Raw genomic sequence first — 27,200 nt, forward strand, 5'->3', positions numbered from 1 at the left:
AAGTTTCCGGCCCAGTAACACTTCTGGGGCTGGGGTGATTCTGCGCAATGCACTTGTGCCTGAGTTTTGCGTTGCTTGTTTGGGTCTGGAATATGGAGCGAGTGGGTGGAGGTTCCCGCGGGAGTTGATGGGACGGATGGTTATAGCCTCGGTTCTCGGTTTGTTTGAAAAAACGTTCATACAGAACGGGAGAATAGCATCTATTTTATTGTCTCCGTCGTAGTCGTTCAGAGTACATAATGCAGCCGGGATACTTCTTTGCGGTCTGTCAGCTGTAAACACAAAAATAGCTTTTAATATAGGGTGCACACTTCTTGTTTTTAATGTATAAATATTCTTATGTATTTTATTGTTGGATTTACGTCGAAAATAGTGTGATGGTGACTGGCTGCACACGTTTTGCTTCGCTGAATCCCCTTCTAACGAAGGCTGTCTCAAATCATTTATTCCCTGGAGCAACTGGGTAAAGGATGGATATCCTACAAACGTTAGATAATATTCAAATATATTTATACGAAATAGATACCATCACGCCGGTTTAATATTACAATAATATCAAATTGTAATATCCAAACAATTCCCAGAAAATACCTAACGCATCCAAATCTAATATATTATTTTTACTAACTCACCTTCAGAAAGCTCCATTAGGACGGATTCACAGATTATCTTTTAGCTGTTCTGGGCTGATAACTCTTCGGGGCTGTTGGCCTTGTGTCTGGAGTTGCGCTTTTGCCGTTCGTACAGAATGGATAGTATCTGTTTCAATATGTCACGCCCTGACCTTAGTTATCTTTGTTTTCTTTATTATTTTGGTTAGGTCAGGGTGTGACGAGGGTGGCATGTGTGTTTTTTGTCTTGCCTAGGGGTTTTATATATCTATGGGGTTTTTGTATTGTATAGGGTTTATGTATGTCTAGGTGTGTGTAGTTAGTCTAGGCATATGTAGGTCTATGGTGGCCTAGATTGGTTCCCAATCAGAGGCAGCTGTTGATCGTTGTCTCTGATTGGGGATCTTATTTAGGTTGCCATTTTCCAGTTTAGTTTGTGGGTTATTGTCTATGGTTAGTTGCCTCTGTCTGCACTTGTTTATATATAGCGTCACGTTCGTTTTGTTGTTTTGTAAAGTTTGTTTAGTGTGTCTTCGTAAATAAATAGAAGAATGTATTCGCATCACGCTGCGCCTTGGTCTCCTCCATTCAACGAACGTGACACACTAGCCTCGCTCCGCGGTCGTGTCTCTAATGAGAGATAGTCTGTAATGAGTTTACAGAGCGGGGGTGATGTTTTTCGGGCGACATCCTGTATGCAAAAATGGTCATATAGTACCCCAGAATGTTTAGAGACCCAAAAACAACAGGAGGGATGTCTCGACATATTCTGTCTGCTGGTATTTCCTTTTGATTTCCTACAACCTCAGGGGTAGCAGCTTGGGGGGTGTCCGATGTAAATTTATAGACCGGGGTGGGGTGGCTGTTAGTATATGCGCTGATTATGGAACCGTAGGAGGTTGTCTCGACATGATATATTCTGCCGGGGTTGTTGGACTTTTTACCCCCCCCCACATCCTCTGGGGTGAGATAAATACGTATTTGAAAGGCATGTGTGGTAATTAATCGAAAGTGCCAAGCCCAATTGAAGAGACGCACACACAATCCTAAACAGCCTCACACACCTTTTTGGTTTCAAATGCCCCATGCAGAGACACACACCCCCACTCCCCTTTGTTTGGAAACACACACACATACATGTCCCGCACACGCACACACCCCCGCGCACGCACACGTCTTTTCCGAAAGCCTTTTTCTCCGGGACATGCATGTTGATAGAGCGAAAAGCCAGAGCCCCTTCGTTAAAGGTGAGATACCGCTTTAAAACCATTTATTTAAATTCATAATATTTAGTACAGACCTTTTTAAAACATGTTATAATTAATCCAAAACAATTTTACTGAGCAATATTGAAACATGCAATAATGTTTTTTATGTATAGACATTGTTGTACAACAGTTATACATCATTACCAGACACAGTACTACACTTTTAATAATCTTTAAATGTTTATAACATGCTGTTGTAGGCAAGACTGCATTCGTTTAAATTATGACATTGTTTTGAAATGCACATGCCCATTTTCCCAGAAATGCCTTTTCTCCGCGACATACCGGGGCGAGAGAGAAAACGAGAGATTCCCGTTCGTTAAGGGGTGAGATATAGCATTAATACCCTATATTTAATTCTAAATCTTTAGTACAGACCTTTTAAAACATGCTATAATTATTTAAACATTTTTACTATTCCTTTCTTACAGATAAAGGGCCCGGCTATAGGTTAGCCCTGACATCCATCCGTCTCCAATTCACCGTCGTCAAGACAGACTTTCTTGCACAAGGCTCCGTAAGTTTTCACTCCATGGATAGATCAAACGTCTTGCATGTAGACCCTGGGTATGTCTTAAGGATAGAAGCGGCCAGCGACGTAATTGTTCACGATTTTGGAAAAGACTGTCCAGCTTATTCATCAGGGTTATGATTATAGGGTAATCAATCCATTTAAAGCTAAACACTGGCATAAAAAAGTTTACATCCTTGCAGGCTTTGGAAAATACATATGAACGGACAGATTTCGTTGCATTTGTACTATAATATTGTTCACATGCTAAAATTGTCACTTTGGAGTCGGGGCTATACGCCATTGAAGAGATCATTATGGTTTTCAAATCACTGCACCCGCACACAAGCTCTTCCAATGCATAGCCTGGCAGGGTTGTACCACTCAGGACCTGTTCAATTTGACAGAGCACAAGCCTTATCTTAAGCCATTCTCTCATACGCAGCGCAGGAGAAAAACTCCCGGGATTTGCATGATAAAGGGGTTTGGGACCGCTGTCTGTGAAAATCTTCACAGTTGAATCCTCAGGTTGGAAAATGTAAGTCATATATCCATCACTCGTATCCAAAACTCCTTTAACTTCACTAGGGTAGGGGGCAGCATTCGGAATTTTGGATGAAAAGCGTGCCCAAAGTAAACTGCCTGTTACTCAGGCCCAGAAGCTAGGATATGCATATAATTGGTAGATCTGGATAGGAAACACTCTAAAGTTTCCAAAACTGTTAAAATAATGTATGTGAGTATTACAGAACTGATATGGCAGGCAAAAACCTGAGAAAAATCCATCCAGGAAGTGGGATTTTTTTATGTTTGTAGTTTTCCATTGACTGCCTATAAAGATTCCATTGACTTAGGACTGAAATTGCACTTCCTATGGCTTCCACTAGATGTCAACAGTCTTTAGAAATTGTTTCAGGCTTGTATTCTGAAAAATGAGGGAGTAAGACCACTCTGAATGAGTGGACACTGCAGTGTCCCAGAGGTTTTTCACGCGCACGACCGAGAGCACGCCATTCTTGTTTTCCTTTTATATCGACGAAGCTTTTGTCCGGTTTAAATATGATTGATTATTATAACTAAAAACAACCTGAGGATTGATTTTAAACATCGTTTGACATGTTTCTACAAACTTTACTGATACTTTTTGGATTTTTCGTCTGCCTGTTTTGACTGCCTTTGAGCCTGTGGATTACTGAACAAAACGCGCGAACAAAACTGAGGTTTTTGGATATAAAGAGGGACTTTATCGAACAAAATGAACATTTATTGAGTAAATGGGAGTCTTGTGAGTGCAACCATATGAAGATCATCAAAGGTAAGTGATACATTTTATCGCTATTTCTGACTTGTGTAACTCCTCTACTTGGCTGGTAACTGTTTGTAATGATTTGTCTGCTGGGCTATGTTCTCAGATAATCACATGGTATGCTTTCGTCGTACAGCCTTTTTGAAATCTGACACCGTGGTTGGATTAACAAGAAGTTCATCTTTAAAACAATGTATAACACTTGTATGTTTTATGAATTTTTATAATGAGTATTTCTGTTTTTGAATTTGGCGCTCTGCAATTTCACTAGATGTTGGCCAGGTGGGATGTTACCGTCCCACACCCCCTAGAGAGGTTAAATAAAGAAATAAGCAAACATGTTCGGTGTTCGCCAAAAGGCATGTGGGAGACTCCCCAAACATATAGAAGAAGGGACTCAGGTCAGATGAGACAAAAATGCAGCTTTTTGGCCATCAAGAAAAAAGCTATGTCTGGCGCAAACCCAACACCTCTCATCACCCCGAGAACATCATCCAATCACCCGAGAACACCATCCTCACAGGTGAAGCATGGTGGAGGCAGCTTCATGCTGTGGGATGTTTTTCATTAACAGGGACTGGGAAACTGGTCAGAATTGAAGGAATGATGGATGGCGCTAAATACAGGGAAATTCTTGAGGGAAACCTGTTTCAGCCTTACAGAGATTTGATACTGGGACGGAGGTTCACCTTCCAGCAGGACAATGACCCTAAGCACACTGCTAAAGCAACACAAGTGGTTTAGAGGGAAACATTTAAATGACTTGGAATGGCCTAGTCAAAGGTCAGACCTCAATCCAATTGAGAATCTGTGGTATGACTTAAAGATTGCTGTACACAAGTGGAACCCATCCAACTTGAAGAAGCTGGAGCAGTTTTGTCTTGAAGAATGGGCAAAAATCCCAGTGACTAGATGTGCCAAGCTTATAGAGACATACCCCAAGAGAGTTGCAGCTGTAATTACTGTAAAAGGTGGCTCTACAAAGTATTGACTTTGGGGGGTGAATAGTTATGCACGCTCAGGTTCTCCATTTTTTTGTCTTATTTCTTGTTTGTTTCACACCCCAAAATATTTTGTATCTTCAAAGTGGTAGGCATGTTGTCTAAATCAAATTATACAAACCCCCCAAAAATCTATTTTAATTCCAGGTTGTAAGGCAACAAAATTGGAAAAATGCTAAGGGGTGAATACTTTCGCAAGCCACTATAAATAACTTCTATGCTCGCTTCGAGGCAAGTAATACTGAAAGATGCATGAGAGCATCAGCTGTTCCGGACAACTTTGTGATCACGCTCTCCCCGCGGCCGATGTGAGTAAGACATTTAAACAGGTCAACATTCACAAGGCCGCTGGGCCTAACGGATTACCAGGGCGTGTACTCGGAGCATGCACTGACCAACTGGCAAGTGTCTTCACTGACATTTTCAACCTCTCCCTGTCTGAGTCTGTCAAGCAGACCACCATAGTCCCTGTGCCCAAGAACACTAAGGTAACCTGCCTAAATTACTACCAACCCGTAGCACTCACGTCTGTAGCCATGAAAATATTTGAAAGGCTGGTCATGGCTCACATCAACACCATTATCCCAGAAACCCTAGACCATGACCAGCCTTTGAAAGGACCTCGTGGCTACCGACGTAAGTGCTATGGGGCGGTAGTGTTTTAGGCAGGTTACCTTCGCTTTCTTGGGCACAGGGACTATGGCAGTCTGCTTGAAACATGTAGGTATTACAGACTCGTTCACGGTTGAAAATGTCAGTAAAGACACTTGCCAGTTGGTCTGCGCATGCTCTGAGTACACGTCAGCCTCTCTGCAATATGCTTTTTAAAAGACAGCTATCCAGATGCCCAGATATTTGTAAGCAGTGAAACCATCCAAGTACATGCACATCCGAAAGAATACTTTCGGAAAGTATTCAGACCCCTTGACTTTTACACATTTTATTAAGTTAGACCAATATTATAAAATAAATTAAATAATTTTTACCCCCTCATCAAGCTACACACAATATCCCATAATGGCAAAGCAAATTTTTTATTTTTTTTTGCAATTTTATATACAAAAACCCCTCATATGACATTTACATAAGTATTCAGACCCTTTACTCAGTACTTTGTTGAAGCACCTTTGGCAGCGATTACAGCCTCAAGTCTTCTTGGGTATGATGCGTCAAGCTTGGCACACCTGTATTTGGGGAGTTTCTCCCATTCTTCTTTGCAGATCCTCTCAAGCTCTGTCAAGTTGGATTGGGAGTGCTGCTGCACAGCTATTTGCAGGTCTCTCTAGAAATATTTGATCGGGTTCAAGTCCAGGCTCAGGCTGGGCCACTCAAGGACAATCAGAGACTGGTCCCGAAGCCACGCCTACATTGTTTTGGCTGTGTGCTTAGGGTCGTTGTCCTGTTGGAAGGTGAACCTTCACCCCAGTCTGAGGTTCTGAGCACTCAGGAGCAGGTTTTCATCAAGGATCTCTCTGTACTTTGCTCCGTTCATCTTTGCCTCGATCCTGACTAGTCTCCCAGTCCTTGCCGCTGAAAGAACTCTGTGATGCTGCCACCAGCATGCTTCACCGTAGGGATGGTGGCATGTTTCCTCCAGACACGACTCTTGGCATTCAGGCCAAAGAGTTCAATCATGCTTTCATCAGACCAGAGAATCTTGTTTTTCACAGTCTGAGAGTCTTTAGGTACCTTTTGGCAAACTCATAATGGGCTGTCATGTGCCTTTCACTGAGTAGTGGCTTCCGTCTGGCCACTCTACCAGAAAGGCCTAATTGGTGTAAAGCTGCAGAGATGGTTGTCCCTCTGAAAGGTTCTCCCATCTCCACAGAGGAACTCTAGAGCTCTGTCAGAGTGACCATCAGGTTCTTGGTCACCTCCCTTACCAAGGCCCTTCACCCCCGATTGCTCAGTTCGGCCGGGGGCCCAACTTTAGGAAGAGTCTTGGTGGTTCCAAACTTCTTCCATTTAAGAATGATGGAGGCCACTGTGTTCTTGGGGACCTTTCAATTCTGCAGACATTTTTTGGTACCCTTCCCCAGATCTGTGCCTCAACACAATCCTGTCTCTGAGCACTACGGACAATTCCTTCGATCTCATGGCTTGTTTTTTGTTCTGACATGTACTGTCAATTGTGAGACCTTATATAGACAGGTATGTGCCTTTCCAAATCATATCCAATCAATTGAATTTACCACAGGTGGACTCCAATGAATTTGAAAAAACCTCTCAAGGATGAACAACGGAAACAGGAGGCACCTGAGCTCAATTTCAAGTTTGAGCAAAGGGTCTGAATCCTTTTTAATATCTTTTTTACTCCCTTTTTCATAGTATCCAATTGGTAGTTAGTCTTGTATCATCACTGCAACTCCCATATGGACTCGGGAGAGGCGAAGGTTGAGAGCCATTTGTCCATCCGAAACACAACCCAACCAAGCCGCACTGCTTGACACAATGCACACTTAACTCAGCAGCCAGCCGCACCTTTATAACCAGAACACCGTATTTAACACCAGTAGTTCAGTGCAGCCTGCAATGGTGTGGAACAGGCTACTATTCTTACTATAGAATGTGTGACGCTCTAACGTAACTTGCAAAGTTCCAGTCCAGCGATTCACAGGACATTTTCTAGGGGCTAGCTACAATACTTTGGGAAGGACTGCTTCTATGCCCTCCCCCAGAGGTTGATGGGAAATTGTGCAAGTCATATTTTGGTATTAAAAGGTTAAGATACTTCTTGTGATTGTAATAGTCTAAAGCCTTATTCACACTGCAGGCTTTTATGCTCAAATCAGACTACAGACTGTCCAAACAAGTTGCGAATAACCAAATTGGACGTGTTCAGAAGGCAGTCATTTGTTGACAATGCTACACTAGTTGTCATAGTAACAGGTTTGTGCAGTGGTGTAGGCTGATAAGACACAAGTACCCCCAATAACGCAGAAGTTCTGTGGCAAGCTAAGGTGACATTGCCTGCCACGGACTTTTCCCAGTAGCTTTGAATGTTAAAAATCCTATGGTGAAAATACTTATCAAGATAACGTCCAAAACAAGCTCTTTTTGGCTAGCCACAGTAACCTAGCTAGGTAGCCATTTAGCACATTCACCAATTTGTTTGGAAACAAGCTTAGCTACCACCTCTTGTTAAACTGTCAGAGTAGCTAGCAAGCAAAAAGATAAGTACTTCATTTTAGACCTAGTTATGTTACAAAAGCTCATGAACAAAACACTCAAGACAAAACCCTTCAAATCCATATTTTTTAATCATCCATAATGTATTTTTTTCAGCAGGAAAGTCAATCCAAATGATTAAATAGGCCATCAGTCAAGAAGCTTTTCTTTGACGTTGAGAGGACCAAGCGACGCTTCTTGCTCCCACCGGAAACCTAGGAAGAGCAGAAAACCATCCTGATTTGATTTATTAGGATCCATTAGCCGACACCAACAGCTAGTCTTACTGGGGTCCGATATAGCAAAAAAGACAGAAAAAATACTTTACGCAGAGGGTGCACTTTATTCCAGCCCAGCACTAACAGAATACAGCCCAAGGGCTTAGGTGAATCAAGTCTGTAGGTACTTGATTAGGACAAAAATGTGTACCCAAGACAATCAACAGGAATGACAAACACTGGACTGCAGTGCACATGTACCTGGATCCGGTTCCCTTCTCAAGCCACAGTCTGTGTCACAGCAGCCACACGCCTGGTCTTTCCTACTGGCCTCGCTCCATCTATGGAAAACAGTCTTGCATATAGTATGTACAAGCAAAGTGCACACCCTGCCATATACACCCAGACTTACCCATTCGAGAAGGAACAAGCCTTGTTCTCATGATCAATAGGGGCTGAAGCAGTTGTGGCTTTCAGGAGGCAGGTAATGTATAGCTGTTGGAATTTGTTGAAGTCACAGCATTGGTACCACATAAGAATTAGTAGATTAGACACTAATTCAAAGCAACGTCATGTTGGGTACAACACCAGCCATATTGGGCATAGCATTTTTGATTGAAGTTCATCAAAACAGACAATTCTATAATTGGGACATTCCAAAGATAATTTGCAGAAGATCTCAGGATTAACTACTCACTGAGCCAGTGTTCACAACATGAAACCTAAAGGCTTCTATCTGGAACTGGAGTGTGTCATCCATGGTGCGAGGTATGAACTGGGACCTGGAGCCTGTCAGCTTGGTGTCGACCAGACAACTGAAGGCCACAAATATATCAAAATTAGACTACCTACACTGCTGAAACTCTGGAGGGATGCCATTCAAGATGGCCGTGTAGCTGAAGCCTGAGTGGGCGGGCAGGTGGGGAAATGTGAAATGCCCATCTTCAGCAAAATATTAAAGCAAATAGTCTTAGAACTAGATCAAGTACCTTACAAAGGATACTCACCCACGGTTCTCGATGAAGGCATATCTTGGGACAGTGTTGGTGTTTGGGATGACTGTGGCTACACAGTTGTCCACAAAGACTCGGAGGGGCACATGGTAGAACTGGACGACAGAAGCTTCAAAGTTAATATTATCTCCAAGGACGTACTCTTTGCTGGGTCTCTCCAACTGCCAGTTGTCTGCGAAGACAAGGCAACAGTCTAATACTCATTCCAAGTCAAACCCTGCTTTAGTTTATTAGCAGTGTGGTTTTATCATGGCAAATATAACTGCCATCCTTTTGTACTCTGGGGTAGCCACCTCACCCCTACCTCAGTTGGCACCGCCATAGTTTACAAACAAGTGCAGAGACAGCACTTAAGTCAAGAGCAAGCCAATAAGGCAAGGACAAGCCGTTACTCACCAGTCATTAGCCTCAGGGAGAAGTAGAGGAGCTCCTCTGCAACCTTAGTGGAGGCATAGGGATTCCAGGTGGGCTTCACTGAACCGCTGCTCACATCATGCTTTCTGTAAAGGAGTGTCTAAAGGTGAAACCAATAGTCCAAGGAAGTGTATCCAAAGTTGATTGAACTGACAAAATACAATTAAAAAACTCCACAACGCAGGTGTAGTCAACTCACCTTTGATAGTGGCACTCAACCCAGACCACCACTTCTCTAGTCCGAACAATGGGGCTGCTGCCCAGGGTGGCTGGTGTATAACGGAGTGTGAAGACATAGACAAGTGAATCTTCAGTCATCTGGAATCAGAGCAGCAAACGGCATTGTAAGAAAATCAATGGTAGTCAACCTAGAAAAGTCATAACGACGCTAATGCTCAATGTTACCGTCAGAGTGCTGCCACATTCGTGCAGCTCAGTGACAAAGATCAGAACTTGAGCGGAAGTATCCTCCCCAGTGACAGCACAGCCTCCCAAAGTAAGATCCGCTGGGTGAATGAGTTGGCCGATACCGAGCAGATCTCTCTTGACTTCCACACGAGCAGCAGTCTCCCCACATTGAACTGCAACGCTACTGGCAGGCACAGGCAGCGGTCTCTGCTCATCAATAGCCAACTGCACCTCTTTGACTGGATCTTCAGGATATCTCCAGGTCAAAGGCTCATTGAAGGTCTGCTTTGACTGGAGGAAAGGTTTTTGAACTTGCATCGGTGTCTGGACCCTGGCGGGCCATTGCACAGGCCTTGGTTGAAAGCTGGCTGGTTCAGGCCTGTACTGTGGAACAAATCTCCCAGGGGCATGTGCAGCTTGACTGTGTGATTCTTCTCCCCGAAAAATCTTCTCAACTTTAGCTGAACAGCTTATAGTAAGAAGCAGAAGGATTTTAATACAAAACTCCATTGTTCTCTATTTTGATTGCGATTTCTTTTTTACCCCCTCTACGTTATATATTTCTTGACAATTCTTACATGTTAACAACAACCACTGTGTCACTGAACTGCCATTTTGTATCCCTTTGTCTTAGTTTGACCACCCCTTGTTTGATTGACACAATGATCTTCCAGACATGTTACACAGCTGCACAGCTGTCAATACTTTAAAGCAGGGCTCTCCAAATCTATTCCTGCCATCCAGTAGGTTTTCAATCCAACACTAATCTAGCACACCTGATTATAATAATTAACTGGTTGATAAGATTAATCAGGTAAGTTACAGCTGGGGTTGGAGCGAAAACCTACAGGAAGTCACTCTCCAGGAACAGGGTTGGAGAGCCCTGCTTCAAGGTATCTTTTATTACAGGGATGGGCAACTCCAGTCCTCGGGGCCTGAGTGGTGTCACACTTTTGCCCCAGCCCCAGCTAACACACCTGATTCCAATAATCAACCTGGAGAGGGACTCTGAAGCACCAGCTGCCTCCACAAGCAAAGATGCACATGTAAGGTCTCCCAATGTTACCCCCTCCTATTCCCACACTGATGTTTTGGAAGGGCCTGCCACTCCTGACACAAAGGGCCGCACCACACCATTAGACCTGCTGCACAATGCCGGCGCCAAAGAGCAAAACCAAACGTGCACCTCACAGCCCCACCAAACACTACGTCTGAGAGACTGAAGAGATGTAGACAACGACTTTGAGAGGAAGGTGTAAAAAAAGATCTGCTCGCTACAGGGCTAACTCTGGAAAGACTGTTGTGACACAAAGAAACATACTGTTGATGTACTTAAATGACAAATTATTGCACTGTAGTTCATGTTTACTGTAAAATGACAAGTTTAGGCGTTAGGATATTGACTGTAGTGAAGTATTGTCTGTAGTCTATTAAAATGTTTGCTGAAAGGACTCAGCATTGTTAAGAGGGGAGTGTAGTGCTGGCCACCCAGTCAAGTATGTTGAAGTGTTGAGGCATTTGCATAAGGCAGCTATAAAAGCTTGTTGTGGGATGGAGTGCAGGTCTGTTCACTAATGTTATGTTCCCACGGTTGCCTATTGTAAATTGGCTGGTATCTCACTGCATGGATGATGGATCTCCCCTTTTTGTGCCAGTGATGACTAGCGCACACTCTGTATGAGACAGTTTTAGTGCTATGTATTATTTACTTTAGAAGCTGATCATCAGTAAACCACCTGAACAAATATCCTTGTTGTGGAATCAATTTGTACGTGCCAACATCACAATATGCTTTAAGACGGCTTTTCATCTATCCAGATATTTGTAAGCAGGGACATGATCAGTATGGACACCATCCAAAGAACATATGCTTAAATCAGTTATTTTGAATGCATTCTCAAACTTATTTTGACCTAAATTCAATAATTATTTCAGGTTAATAAAGTTTTTCCGTAAGAGAAAGGCAGACTGTAGTTCAGAGCTTGGTCATCAAGAGGGCACGACAAAGCCTATTTCCCCCTCAGGAAACTAAAAAGATTTGGCATTGGTCCTCAGATCCTCAAAAGGTTCTACAGCTGCAACATCAAAAGCATCCTGACTGGTTGCATCACTGCCTGGTACGGCAACTGCTCGGCCTCCGACCGCAAGGCACTACAGAGGGTAGTGCGTACGGCCCAGTACATCACTGGGGCTAAGCTGCCTGCCATCCAGGACCTCTACAACAGGCGGTGTGAGAGGAAGGCCCAAAAATGGTCAAAGACCCCAGCCACCCCAGTCATAGAATGTTCTCTCTACTACCGCATGGCAAGGGGTACCGGAGCACCTAGTCTAGGACAAAAAGGCTTCTCAACCACTTTTACCTCCAAGCCATAAGACTCCTGAACAGGTAATTAAATGGCTACCCAGACTATTTGCATTGTGTCCCGCCACCCCCCCACCCCTCTTTTATGCTGCTGCTACTCTCAGTTAATCATCTATGCATAGTCACTTTAACTATACATTCATGTACATATTACCTCAATTAGCCCGAATAACCGGTGCCCCCGCACATTGGCTACCTGGACTATCTGCACTGTGTCCCGGCCACCCCCTACTGCCAAACCCTCTTTTACGCTGCTGCTAGTCTCTGTTTATCTTATATGCATAGTCACATAAACTGTACCTACATGTACATATTACCTTAATTAGCCCGACTCACCGGTGCCTGTATATAACCTCGCTACTGTATATAGCCTCACTGCTGTTATTTTCACTGTCTTTTTACTGTTGTTTTTATTTATTTATTTATCTATTGTTCACCTAATACCTATTTTTTTACTTAAAAATTGCACTGTTGGTTAGGGCCTGTCAGTAAGCATTTCACAGGTAAGGTTGTATTCGGCGCACGTGACAAATACACTTTGATTTGATTTAGTCAACCGTGGGAGAAATAGCATACATAACAGTATCATGCAAGTGCAGATTACAATAGTTTTACAGACAAGTCAATGTAAACAGTACAGGACCCAGAACTGACACCTGCGGGACACCTGTCGTTATGTCCAGAAAACCATATTGAACACCAGTAGTTCAGTCACGTAAACATGCAGCCTGTAATGGTGTGGTATAGGCTACTATTTTTACTGTAGAATGTGTGATGCTCTATGTAATTTGCAGTGCAGAGATTACCACAGAACACATCTAAGGGCTAGATGTAGTACATTGGAAAGGACCACTTCTACGCCCTCCCCCTTGAGGCTCATGGGAAATTATGTAAATCACGTTTTTGTATTGAACATTCTACCCGATGCTTCCTGTGTGTCATCTTTGAGTGGTAGTCTAAGCTTAACCAAAATTGTGTGCGAGGGTAATAAGGAATCAAACCGGACCATTCCAAGACCTGAAATTTTACCTTCACCAGTCAACTTCAGCAGTAAGGCTAAGCCAGATCATGCTGGGCTGAAGCGGCAACACCGATAGCCAGTCATTCCCTACTTGGGTGCACAGCTTGTGATTTCACCCAGTCATACCATTGGTTGAGCCAAATAGTTCCCCTTTTCACCTACTGTGAATTCCCGTAAGAACCCTGCTCTCCTTTTCACATTGGATCAGAGAGTTGAGGTACTTCATTTTAGACCTGGGAACTAGATGGAGTCTGTGCCAGGCACACCTGTGAGCTCTGGGACTCCAGCTCCTGTTTGTGGACTCTGCAAACAACGTGTCCTTGATGAAAATACCTGTCTATTTGTGGAAAAATCTCAAATAGTTTACCTATTTGCTTGTGGTTTTGCCTACACCTAGCGACCTGTTTAAATTATACTCTATGAGCAAAAAATATTCAATAAATATTCAACAAAATTAAAAGGGACAATTTATATAATGAATATGAATTCGGAGAACAGAAATTAGAAATTACTTTATCAATTGGAACCATAATCAAGTGGAAGGGGGAAAAATTAAGGAACTGCATTAAACATTTACATTTTACATTTAAGTCATTTAGCAGACGCTCTTATCCAGAGCGACTTAAAGATCAAAATTGGTGAAAGAAAATTGTGATAAATAAAAATATACACCAGTGTCATTTAAATACGCCAAAATTGACAGCTGTGCCAAATAGATTTCAAAATAGTTGGGAAGATATTTTCGATGTACCGATTCCATGGCACATTGTTTATTTATTGATACGCAATTTACCATTCCTTCTGAAAGAGGAGTAGGAGGCCCCGGTGCACAACTGAGGAAGAGAACAAGTACATTAGTGTCTTGTTTGAGAAACAGACAAGCCCTCATCTGGCAGCTTCATTAAATAGTACCTGCAAAACACCAGTCTGAACATAAACAGTGAAGAGGCGACTCCGGGATGCTGGCCTTCTAGGCAGAGTTGCAAAGAAAAAGCCATATCTCCGACTGGCCAATAAAAAGAAAAGATTAAGATGGGCAAAAAAACACAGACACTAGACAGTGGGACTCTGTCTAGAAGGCCAGCCTCCCGGAGTCACCTCTTCACTGTTGATGTTGAGACTGGTGTTTTGCGGGTAGACATGATATTCTATAATATTATAGAAACACCATAATATTAATTAAGCTACATTTCTTAAAATCAATCCCATATACTATGTTCTTACAGAAAAGCTTTTAAATTCTCTCGTCCAGCCAATATTAAAAACAGTCAAATGATTCTCATAGATGCCCTCTGGTGGACAAACTAGTACTAACTAGCGTTAATGGCAACAATGGCTGACACTTAAATAACATGCCATAGAATTCTGCGGCAGCCCGCAAGCTGTGCTGCAGTACGACGCAACTTTTACAGGAAGAACCACTGTACCGTAACCTACAAGTAGCAAAATAGAACTCTATTGATTGAACATATGTATTTCAATATGATTGAAATAGGCCTATAGCCAAACATTTATATTCGAATGCAGTCATTTCGGTTTTCATTTGACTCATCTTTATATGCGTTGCTTGTTCGTATCAGTTGCAAAGACATTGGCAAGGTATCTGCAGTCAACTTTGTTCTAAAGTTATTGGAGGTCACAGATATGGATGAACCCTGTGATTGATTCTATGTTTAGTGGAGATCTTCTGTGTATAAAGTGACGCAGGAGGGGGGGAAAAGCATTAGCGAAGCACTTAGCTGGTATGAGGAAGGCATTAGACCACAAGCATTGTCAAGTGCAATGTAAGAACAAGTGTATCTTTAAATCTATGTAAAACATGTATCTTTCATCAAAGTTTATGATGAGTATTTATGTTATTTGGCGTGGCTCTCTGCAATTTCTCTGGATATTTTGGAGGCATTTCTGAACATAGCGCCAATGTAAACTGAGGTTTTTGGATATAAATATGAACTTAATCGAACAAAACATATATGTATTGTGTAACATGAAGTCCTATGAGTGTCATCTGATGAAGATCATCAAAGGTTAGTGATTCATTTTATCTCTATTTCTGCTTTTTGTGACTCCTGGCTTTGGCTCGAAAAAAAGCTGTGTTTTTCTGTGATTTTGCGGTGACCTAACATAATCGTTTGTGGTGCTTTCACTGAAAAACCTATTTGAAATCGGACACTTTGGTGGGATTAACAACAAGATTACCCTTAAAATGGTATAAGATACATGTATGTTTGAGGATTTTTAATTATGAGATTTCTGTTGTTTGAATATGCCGCCCTGCACTTTCACTGGCTGTTGTCATATCATCCCGTTAACGGGATTGCAGCCATAAGAAGTTTAAGAACTATGTTTTTGTGAAACAGCTCAGAGTTTTAATGATGCACCTATGAAGGTTCTAACGATGAACTTCACCTTCAGATGCTTTTGGGAAACCGGGCCTGACTCTCTCAATCATCTAAAAACTGTCCTCTCCTTGTCTCCCGTCAACTGCGCTAAAACAACTTGACAGGTGAAAATAATATGGTGGATGCTTATTATTAGGATAGCTTACTTCTGGTCAGTTTTTCCAGACTATTGCAGATGAAGGATGTTGTGGAAAATATTGAATCAAATACTTCTCAGATACCGGAGCTTGTGAATTCAAATAGACTTTATTACAGAGAGTAACAAAGCCGGGCAATTCCATGTAGGAACCAACTCTTCATTCTTAGTAGTTGGCTTTTATACAGTCTTATCCTTGCATAACGTCATCACTCCACTTCATGAATCTTGTTGTCTTACTTAGTTTCCATTCTCTTATTGGCTCAGACATTGGGGCATAGATTCTATTGGTGGCGTGACATGCCCCCTCCTACTGTTGCCCCTCACTGATTAGCTAATGTTCCTGTCCAAAGGTCTTCACAAGTTCAGGCCGATGTTGTCTATGTATGATTAACCCATGTGCGTGTCCAGTAGCCTTCACAAGATCAGATATGGTCCAGACCAGTCATGTCTTTTTGGTTTACCTTGACCAATCCACACAGATTCTACTTACGTTCTGTTTTTTACATGTCCAATGGTCAATTCGATGTTGATCCAGCTTGGTACACTCACATGGGCTTCAGCCTTCATTTTGCTTACACATGTCTAATATTTAACCTCTCTTGGGTACGTGAGACATTTAATTATTTAATCCTATGAAAAATTCCCCGTCTTAGGTCAGAATCACCACTTTATTTTAAGAATGTGAAATGTCATAATAATAGTAGAGAGAATGATTTATTTCAGCTTTTATTTATTTCATCACAGTCCCAATGGGTCAGAAGTTTACATACAATCAATTAGTATTTGGTAGAAATGCCTTTAAATGGATTAACTTGGGTCAAACGTTTCGGGTAGCCTTCCACAATAAGTTGCTCCTGACAGAGCTGGTGTAACTGAGTCAGGTTTTTAGGCCTCCTTGCTCGCAAGTGCTTTTTCAGTTCTGCCCACAAATTTCTATAGGATTGAGGTCAGGGCTTTGTGATGACCGCTCCAATACCTTCACTTTGTTGTCCTTAAACTTATATCGATTATTCTTTCTACTTCAAAGAGAACAGTATAGTTACTGAGAATCACCAGATGACTGGAAAATCCTCCCACAAGGAGAGGAGAGGCAAGGCGAGGACCACAGATTTTAGACAATTAAAAACGGGTCCCTGGGTGTATTTAGTGATGGCGAAACAAAGCTTCTTGAGCATTGATGCTTTCCAGCCAATTATGTCAAATAGGTTCATTACTCAAGGTTTTGATTAACACAGTGTACACTAGTGGCACCTGCTGGTCAAAATAATTTAGAGTAGCCAAATTATTATAGATGTCCCAGAGTAGCCTTTTTGTCTTATACCAAACCAATCAGGTGGTTGTTCGACGGAAATAATCTTCAGACGTCATTGATTGCGTAATTCTGATAGAATGAAACAGGTATCGGAACACTGCTTCGAAAGTAAACTGCTTAGTGATTTTTATGCATGCCTCAGCGCTCCGGTATCAAACGTAACATCACTAGGTGTACTCACTAGGAACCAAACAGAACAAAATGGGACCTACCTGGGGTATATTCACTAGAACCCAGACGGAAGCAAAAATAACAAAACAGGGAGGGACATACCTGAATTTGCTTAATAGAAACACATATTTTCGTTGCAAAAAGTTTTCCGTTGCGAAATGTTTTGCAACTGTTTGCTACGGTGTCTGACTAATGAATACACCCCTGAATTTGTCCTATAGAAACTCTTGTTTTCCATTTGAAGTAAACAGTTTGTTGCAAAACGTTTGGCTATAGTGCAAAACATTTGTGTTGCAAAAGGTTTTGCTATAGTGCAAAACATTTTGCTACGGCATACAACTAACGAATACCACCGAGAGACACATCTCATACTCCTCACTAACGTTAAATGACTAGATAGGAAAAAGTAACATAGCAGCAACTCTGTCCAGAGGTTTAATCATTACTGCAAATGGAAAGTTTCTATTGGACAAATTCAGGTACAGTAGGTTCCTCCATGTTTCATTCCATTTGCTTCCGTTTGGTTCCTAGTGAACAAACCCCAGCCTTTTAGAGTAGGCTTCCCCCATTTTTCACCATCCATGTCCATCTAGTACTGTCAGATCAGTGCTTAGTTAATGTCTAATTTATGACATTCTTCATTTGAATCTAAGTGCCATCCTATATTGTCTTATGTCTCTCTTTGTGTAGTGTTGTCTCTCTTGTTGTGATGTGTTTTTTGTCTTATCGTTTTATTTTATCATTTTTTATCCCAGCCCCCGTCCCCGCAGGAGGCTTTTTGCCTTTTGGTAGGCCGTCATTGTAAATAAGAGATTCAGTATGTGCTAATCATTTCAGCCACCGCAAATTACAGTGACCTCCGAAAGTATTGCGACAATGACACATATTTGGTTTGTTTTGATTCTGTACTCCAGCAATTTGTATTTGAAATGGTACAACGGCCGAGGTTTGAGTGCAGACTGTCAGCTTTAATTTGAGGGTATTTTCATCCACATCGGATGACCCGTTTAGAAATAACAGCACTTTCTGCACATCGTCCCCCCATTTTAGGAGACCAAAAGAATTGGGACAAATTCACTTATATTTGTATTAAAGTAGTCAAAAGTTTAGTATTTGGTCCCATATTCTTAGCATGCAATAAAGTTTGTTACTCTACAAACTTGTTGGTTGTATTTGCTGTTTGTTTTGGTTGTGTTTCAGATTATTTTGTGTCCATGAATAATGTATTTTGGAGTCACTTTTATTGTAAATAAGAATAGAATATGTTTCTAAACACTTCTACATTAATGCTGATGCTACCATGATTATGGATAGTCCTGAATAAATCGTGAATAATGCTAAGTGAGAAAATTACAGAACGAGATCCTGAGGCCCATTGTACTGCCATTCTGACGCCATCACCTCGTGTTTCAGCATGATAATGCACAGCCCCATGTTGCAAGGATCTACTGTATACACAATTGCTGGAAGCTGAAAATGTCCCAGTTCTTCCATGGTCTGCATACCCACCAGACATGTTACCCATTGAGCATATTTGGGATGTTCTGGATCGGCGAGTACGACACCGCGTTCCAGTTCCCGCCAATATCCGTCAACTTTGCACAGCCATTGAAAAGGAGTAGGACAATATTCCACAGGCTACAATCAACAGCCTGATCAACTTTATGCGAATGGGATGTGTTATGAGGCAAATGGTGTTCACATCAGATACTGACTGGTTTTCTGATCCACTCCCCTACTTTATTTGTATTTTTATGTATCTGTGACCAACTGATGCATATCTGTATTCCCAGTCATGTGAAATCCCTAGATTAGGACCTAATTCATTAATTTAAATTGACTGATTTCCTTATATGAACTGTAACTCATTAAAATCTTTGAAATTGTTGCATGTTGTGTTTATTTTTGTTCAGTGTACAATAGCAATGACTCAAATGACAAAATACAAGATTGACCATTTATTACTATTGGGCACAAAATAATCTGAAACACAACCAACAAGTTTGTAGAGTCAGAAGCTTGATGTAATCATTGCGTGCTAGGAATATGGGACAAAATACTAAACTTTTGACTACTTTAATACACATAAGTGAATTTATCCCAATTCTTTTGGTCACCTAAAATGGGGAGACTATGTACAAAAAGTGATGTAATTTCTAATTTGTTCACCCGATATGGATGAAAATATCCCAAAATTAAAGCTGACAGTCTCCACTTTAACCTCATAGGCATTGTATTATTTAAAAATGCGGGATTACAGAGCCAAAACAACAACAACATGTGTAACTGTCCAAATACTAGTGGAGCTCACTGTATATCTGATTATATGGCACCCTAATAAGTGATGATATTTCAACGGAGGCAGATTTTTAATCATATGTTTTTATAATAGACTTATCTTTCCTCAAATCTCTCTTGCTAGAACTTTTCACTTCTATCCTTTGAACGGAATTCATTTTAAACTTTGTTTTCCCTCCCCCGTGCTTTCCAAAGTAATTGTCTAACTTTCAGCAGCAAAATTAACTTCTGCGGCCTCACAGGTCACTCACTTGATTTAATATTTTCCACATTAACAAGCCGGGGTTCTTAAAAGTCAGTGCTTGGGAATTTCTGTGTGTAGGCTAGGTCTTCATTCCAACTTCCACTACCTTCAATTTATGATGATTAATAGGTGAATCCTTACTTCAGATGTGCATGGAGAGCTTAAATGTACAGGGTTCTCACAAATCAAGATTCTTACCTTAGTGGAGGTTGGAACAAGAATCTGCATGCATAGGGGCTCCACAGGGCCAGTTAAAAAAGCTACCAAGGTAATAACATTGCATTAAGGCTATTCCAGTTATATGGCACATATTTAAGGAGAAGATAAGGACATGAGAGTAGACTGCAGCCATGTTATGAAGCCATCCTTGTATGACTATTGTCTTTTAAAAGGGCCAAAGTCAGGCAGACATCTCCAACCTTATCACAAAGCATTGGATAAAGGCTTATGGTAAGGTATAATTCATTCTCACAGACCTTTGGTCCATTTACTTTATCCATCATCAAATAAAGCTACTGTAATAATGGGATTTCACAGTCATTATCTGGTCCAGACATGCCGAAGGGTACTGCTAAGACTTACTGAGTCATTGTTTTCTAGCTGATTCAGCACAGTGGATTTCTTTGATTCCTAAAGGGATTGCCATCCTGCAGCAGCAGCATTTTCTTATTCAGTGAACCGATTGGTCTAATAACAATAAAAGTGGAACATAATAATGTTTTGATTATAAAGATCTGATTAGATTGTTATTTATTTCATTTATATTCTTTACCACTTTTATTTGTCCTTTTTTTATTCACCACTCACATTCCATTAAATGAAACCAGTTAATATTTAGCACCAGTAATTACAAGTGTCAGCTTCATTCAACTTGGTGATTGGTAGGGGTGTGGTGCTGTTGAGAATATACTTTCATGTGCCTATTTTAATATTTTTCTGGGTTGGAATTTATGACTCAGGCTGACACATGGCTATAGGTGAAAGCATGCATGCCCACGCATCCAAGTACACACACAGACCCATCCCTTCACTGGTTTATTGAATTTTGGTTGAGACTAAGGGTGTACTTTTAATAGCATAACAGTGTGCTGGTGATTCTTTTTCAAATATCTCTAACATATTATTTCTGCTTTGTGGAATTGAACCCCGCTGTAGATTGAACAGACTACTGACTCTCATTATAGTGCCTGTTAATGGCCTTTTAATGCTGCATGCTTTTGCTGGCCTCCCTTGGCTATGGCGGTTGTGGGGGTCGGGGGCTTTGATTCTTTGACACAGGTGTTTGGAAAGGGCAGCCAGTATCCCTTGTTTGGCTTAGGGACAGATGGCCAGGCTTTAAGTCTGAGGCAGACCATCCACCCCATCGTTAGCCCCTTGCCCTGGCCAACAGGAAATGCTCCCTGGGTGGAGAGGAAACAGGCCCTGGGCAGATGGAAGGCTCGTGTACAGATAGACGTAGGATCTTAATTTGATCACCCTGTTGCAGGAGAACTTTCCTGCAATGCAGGACATTTAAAACTTGTAGTGTATTTGAGGTTTAAAAGGCTTCAGAAATTTGTAATTTCCTATTTTAAATGTCTTATTTGGTTTACCCTCATGAAAAATGTATCAACCCTTACAGATATCTCCATTAATTATAATCCACATAACAATTCACATTTCCTGTTGCAGCAGGATTATTTTCCTGCTGTATCAAACTGGCTCAAATTAAGATCCTACATCTGTAAGGCTTTGATGGTGCAGCCTGACTTAGCCTAGCCTAGTCCCCTTACTTTACAGCCTCTGAGGCATCCAGGCACACATGACAACATTCATTGCCGTGGAAGCTTGGATTTGGTGTTTTAATTATCTGCTCTTCTCCTCAGCTGGCATTGTAATCCTTCTCAGCCTCCTCCTTCCTTCCACAGTTTTGGTCACAGCACACTCGAGTGCAACACAACACAGAACATTTACATCTGTGGGGAAAATAGGGATGAAAAAAAAGAGAAAAATAAATGGTGTTTGTGTTCCTTCGCTGTCAGGGAGTGTGAAAGAAGTTATGAAGTTGTTTGTACCGCATGAAGCGTGCTGTTGTTATTTCCTTCTTGGTAATTAAGCTCCAGACTCGTAAGTGTCATAGGCTTGATGTGTGAGTGTCACAGAGACGGTGCTACTGTTTGTTGAATGTGCTAATTAGCTTTTTCTTTTTTAAAATAATTATTTAAATAATTATTTATTACAAAAATTATTTATTAAAATTATTTATTACAAAAAACACAAGGAAGGGGTAACATTAAAGTATTAGAACATGAAGGACAAACACTACAGCATCAAGACACTATCAAACATGTATCAGTCTTTCCTCAACAGAGCCATTGTAAGTTGGTGGTTGAGGATTTCCCTCTAGTGGTGCGGGGGCTGTGCTTTGGCAAAGTGGGTGGGGTTATATCCTTCCTATTTGGCCCTGTCCGGGGGTTTCTTCGGATGGGGCCACAGTGTCTCCTGACCGCTCCTGTCTCAGCCTCCAGTATTTATGCTGCAGTAGTTTGTGTCGGGGGGCTAGGGTCAGTTGGTTACCTGGAGTACTTCTCCTGTCTTATCCAGTGTCCTGTGTGAATTTAAGTATGCTCTCTCTAATTCTCTCGTTCTCTCTTTCTCTCTGAGAACCTGAGCCCTAGGACCATACGTCAGGACTACCGGGCATGATGACACCTTGCTGTCCCCAGTCCGCCTGGCCTTGCTGCTATTCCAGTTTCAACTGTTCTGCTTGCGGTTACGGAACCCCTACCTGTCCCAGACCTGCTGTTTTCAACTCTTAATGATCGGCTATGAAAAGCCAACTGAGATTTATTCCTGATTATTATTTGACCATGCTTGTCATTTATGAACATTTTGAAAATCTTGGCTCTCTCTAATTTTCTCCTTCTCTCTTTCTTTCTCTCGGAGGACCTGAGCCCTAGGACCATACGTCGGGACTACCGGCCGTGGTGACTCCTTGCTGTCCCCAGTCCGCCTGGCCTTGCTGCTATTCCAGTTTCAACTGTTCTGCCTGCGGTTATGGAACCCCTACCTGTCCCAGACCTGCTGTTTTCAACTCTTAATGATCGGCTATGAAAAGCCAACTGAGATTTATTCCTGATTATTATTTGACCATGCTTGTAATTTATGGAAATTTTGAAAATCTTGGCTCTCTCTAATTTTCTCCTTCTCTCTTTCTTTCTCTCGGAGGACCTGGGCCCTAGGACCATGCGTCGGGACTGCCGCCCGTGGTGACTCCTTGCTGTCCCCAGTCCGCCTGGCCTTGCTGCTATTCCAGTTTCAGCTGTTCTGCCTGCGGTTATGGAACCGCCACCTGTCCCAGACCTGTTGTTTTTCAACTCTTGATGATCGGCTATGAAAAGCCAACTGAAAATTATTCATGATTATTATTTGACCATGCTTGTCACTTATGAACATTTTTGAACATCTTGGCATAGTTCTGTTATAATCTCCACCCGGCACAGCCAGAAGAGGACTGGCCACCCCTCATAGCCTGGTTCCTCTCTAGGTTTCTTCCTAGGTTTTGGCCTTTCTAGGGAGTTTTTCCTAGCCACCGTGCTTCTACACCTGCATTACTAGCTGTTTGGGGTTTTAGGCTGGGTGTCTGTACAGCACTTCGAGATATTAGCTGATGTACGAAGGGCTATATAAAATAAAATTGATTGATTGATTGATTATGTGTGAGGGTGCGTGTGCATGATAGTGATATAAAATGTCATAGTTTCCTTTTTCGTGATCACAATCTTGTGAAACCTGAACCTGAAGATCCCCCCACAGTTCCCCAATAGCTGTCCCTATCAAGGATATGCATATTCTTGGTATCATTCGAAAGGAAACACTCTGAATTATGTGGGAATGTGAATTGAATGTAGGAGAATATAACACAATAGATCTGGTAGAAGACAATACAAGGAAATAAAAATACGTTTTCTGTTTTTTATTGTTGCTGCATCATCTTTCAAATGACCAAGAACAGCCAAACATACAGATAGGATGCTGTGGATGATTTGAATGAAGAACATAAGATGGCAACAATAGCTGAGCAAAGTGTTAGACAGATAACTTCAAAGGTGAGCGAGCTACATGACATTGAGCATGAAGTCACCCAGGTGTCCCACACAAATGTACGCAAATGTACCCAAGTGGCCGAATTGGTAGAGTGATACATTTTGAAGGAAATAACTATATACAAAATATATAAATGCTATTCTAATACACCCCCCTTCCCAAAAAAAAATATATTTAAAAAATATAAAAAATAATAATAATAAACATACAAATAACAAGGGTAACTATTTTCACATTTTCTATTTACAATATTGTGAAGACCCTCAGTCCTCTACACAATATTGTGCTGCTGGTGCCATGGCCCATAGCAGTCTCTTTCTGCTGTAAAGCAGAGGCTTACTGAACAGGTGGTGGAGGTGATGGGGAATTTCCTGTGACAAAGGGCACAACGACATCTCCCTACTGTGCCCTTTTTGCCCTGAGGCACATTCATGCCTGCAGAGATGAATCTGGGCAGGTGAACACCACTGGTTGGAGCAGAAGGGACAGAAGGTGCTGCAGTGGACTTGCTGTAGCTAGCAAGCTCCTGGATGAGCAGCTACCTGAAGGCTAGCTGTGAGATGGGGAGCTGTCCACAGATCTTGGCCATTTCCTTCTGGAGGATTAAGGAATTCACCACATTAATGTCAATGAAATGATAGAAAAATGTCTTGTACCATGTCATGGTCTTGTGGAGAACATTGTAGTATCCTATCAGCAGCTGGAATGGGAAAAAGCAAACCATGCAATAATCTGAGTACGGCGCTCAGACGACAAATCAACCCAAAGAGATATCCGCCATGTTGGAGTCAACAGAAGTCAGAAATTGCATTATAAATATGCACTTACCTTTGATGATCTTCATCAGAATGCACTCCCAGGAATCCCAGTTCCACAATAAATGTTTGTTTTGTTCGATAATGTCCATCATTTATGTCCAAAATCCTCCTTGTTGTTCGCGCATTCAGTACACAATCTAAACTCACGACGCGCGGGCAGGTCCAGGCAAAAGTTCAGACGAAAAGTCATATTACAGTCCGTAGAAACATTTCAAACGAAGTATAGAATCAATCTTTAGGATGTTTTTAACATAAATATTCAATAATGTTCCAACAGGAGAATTCCTTTGTCTTCAAAAATGCGATGGCACTCAAGCAAACTCTCACATGAACGCGCATGGTCAGCGCATGGTCAGCTCATGGCAGACCTTACTCAATCCCCTCTCATTTGCCCCCACTTGACAGTAGAAGCATTATACAAGGTTCTAAAGACTGTTGACATCTAGTGGAAGCCTTAGGGAGTGCAACATGACCCAATTTCCACTCTATCTTGGATAAGCAAAGAGTTGAAAAACTAAAAACCTCAGATATACCACTTCCTGGTTGGATTTTTTCTCGGGTCTTTGCCTGCCATATAAGTTCTGTTATACTCACAGACATCATTCAAACAGTTTTAGAAAGTACAGTGTATTCTATCCAAATCTACTAATAATATGCATATCCTAGCATCTGGGCCTGAGTAGCAGGCAGTTTACTCTGGGCACGCTTTTCATCCGGACGTGAAAATACTGCCCCCTACCCCAAAGAAGTTGATTCCATTCCCCACCCCCAAGAACCCCACAATGCACCAACAACCACGAGAATGAACTAAAGAGAAAAAAGGAAAAGACAGAAGAAAACAGCAAACAACAATGCAAAAAAAAAAGAAGTTAAACAAAGGACATCAAGGACAACTGAAATCATAACAGCAATCCCTACTTTATATGTTTGTGTGCATGTCTTGCACTATTACATGTATGTGTGTGTTCTTATATGTATTTATTTGAATGAGAGTGTGTGTATATGCATGTGTACAAACACCTGCACGCCATCAGCCTCAGGCAAACCGGCATTAGTTGTAAAAACACTGCCACTTAGTGTCATTCAAATGTACTTTATTATGTTTTATTTAGTATTTTTTTCCTTTATCTTTTGACCATCATTCTCTAACTCACACAACAACTCCACTCCCACTTGTCTCCAATTCCACATACCAACCCTCAGCATCCCTCAGCCCATCCCATCTATCTCTGCTGGCCACCCACTTCGTGTTTTGGCAATACCAAAATAAATGGTCTATTGATTATGTATCCTCACAACAAAATCTGCAGGGCTTCGATGATCTTATGTCCCAATTATTCAACATGTTGTTGGTGGCAAGAATTCTATATAATAATTTTAGCAGAAAAGCACGAAGTCTTGAATCTTGTGTTGTTTTATATGTCTGTCACGGTTCTCTAAAGTAGAACCCAGAAGCAGACCAGGACAAGGAGAGTAAGACGAAGGTGAGTATTTATTTACAAGTTTAAATGTAGTGATAGAAAAATCCAAGTAGCGGAGCGGGCAGCGGAGGTGAGTTGATGGAATTGAGTAAGCAGATCCAAGGAAGTAACTGAAGTCACCGACAACCAGGTAGGGATGGGATGAGTGTTCCGGGTGAATGACTGTAGACAGAAAAAACGAAGGTAAGTTCAAGGCAAGCAAGACGTACAAAACAACAAAACAAACTCTATCAAACCGGAGGCTGATACGCTGGCACAACATACTGTTCATGGCTAACGATCCGGCAGGGAATGGATGTCAGGTCAGCGCTTATGAAGTGGAGGGGTGATGATCAGGACCAGGTGTGCAGATAGCTGATGGGATACAGGTGCGGGTACTCAGAGATCCTCCAACTAGCTACGTCGCCCGGCAACCAGACAGGGTGCGTTCCAGGACACCGGAAAAAACACTCCAGGACAGAACACAGGCAAAAACAGACTCAGGAAGCGGGATTCGTGACAATGTCAACTCATACACCCTGTACCATGGAATCGGTACATCAAAAACCTCTTCCCAACTATTTTGCAATCTGTATGGCACAGTTGTCAACATCCTGGTCCTCAAATGAAACTGGTATACTTTCCTATTTATGCTATTTTTATTCCTCCGCCAGTTTTGATCTTTTATATTGGGCAGACAGACCAGTTCCCTACCTCCTCCCACTGCCACTCGCCTCCTCCATTTTTGGGGCAATGCTGTAATCAATTGGTTGTACTCTTGGATTGAGCAGACCTCCATGAACTCCATGAAGGACATAACTCTACCATTACAATTTACAATATCATTTAAGAACAAAATACCCTTTTCAAACAACTTTCCCATAAATACAGGTATTTTATCAACCAGCACATTTGAGTTCAGCCATAATATTTGTTCTATCTTTTCAGGGGGATGAAATTGAAATTCTA

The 27,200-nt window shown here is 41.7% G+C and overlaps 1 protein-coding gene and 1 long non-coding RNA gene across 2 annotated transcripts; one reads left to right on the top strand and one right to left on the bottom strand.

Moving 5' to 3' along the window:
• The first annotated feature begins 1,770 nt into the window (after positions 1 to 1,770).
• LOC139577542 (uncharacterized) lies at positions 1,771 to 23,820 on the top strand. The gene is made up of 4 exons (XR_011675327.1): positions 1,771 to 1,858; positions 2,141 to 2,205; positions 2,311 to 2,396; positions 22,511 to 23,820. It is a non-coding gene; the product is annotated as an uncharacterized lncRNA (long non-coding RNA).
• Positions 7,939 to 10,671, bottom strand: LOC139577538 (zona pellucida sperm-binding protein 3-like). Its single transcript, XM_071404589.1, has 8 exons — positions 9,916 to 10,671; positions 9,710 to 9,828; positions 9,493 to 9,596; positions 9,091 to 9,268; positions 8,781 to 8,898; positions 8,496 to 8,578; positions 8,345 to 8,424; positions 7,939 to 8,080 (listed from the first exon to the last, which is right to left on the bottom strand). Exons 1-8 carry the CDS (start codon positions 10,426 to 10,428, stop codon positions 8,016 to 8,018), a joined length of 1,260 nt encoding a protein of 419 aa, XP_071260690.1. The 5' UTR covers positions 10,429 to 10,671; the 3' UTR covers positions 7,939 to 8,015.
• Positions 23,821 to 27,200: the final 3,380 nt, after the last annotated feature.

This window comes from Salvelinus alpinus, chromosome 6 (genome assembly GCF_045679555.1).
Source record: "Salvelinus alpinus chromosome 6, SLU_Salpinus.1, whole genome shotgun sequence".
Lineage (NCBI taxonomy): Eukaryota > Metazoa > Chordata > Actinopteri > Salmoniformes > Salmonidae > Salvelinus > Salvelinus alpinus.

Coding starts and splice junctions, on each gene's coding strand:
- LOC139577538 (XM_071404589.1), bottom strand. CDS start 10,428: ATGGAGTTTTGTATTAAAATCCTTCTGCTTCTTACTATAAGCTGTTCA. Junction 9,597..9,709: donor GTTGAGTGCCACTATCAAAG/GTGAGTTGACTA, acceptor ACTCCTTTACAG/AAAGCATGATGTGAGCAGCG. Junction 8,425..8,495: donor GCTTGTTCCTTCTCGAATGG/GTAAGTCTGGGT, acceptor TGTTTTCCATAG/ATGGAGCGAGGCCAGTAGGA.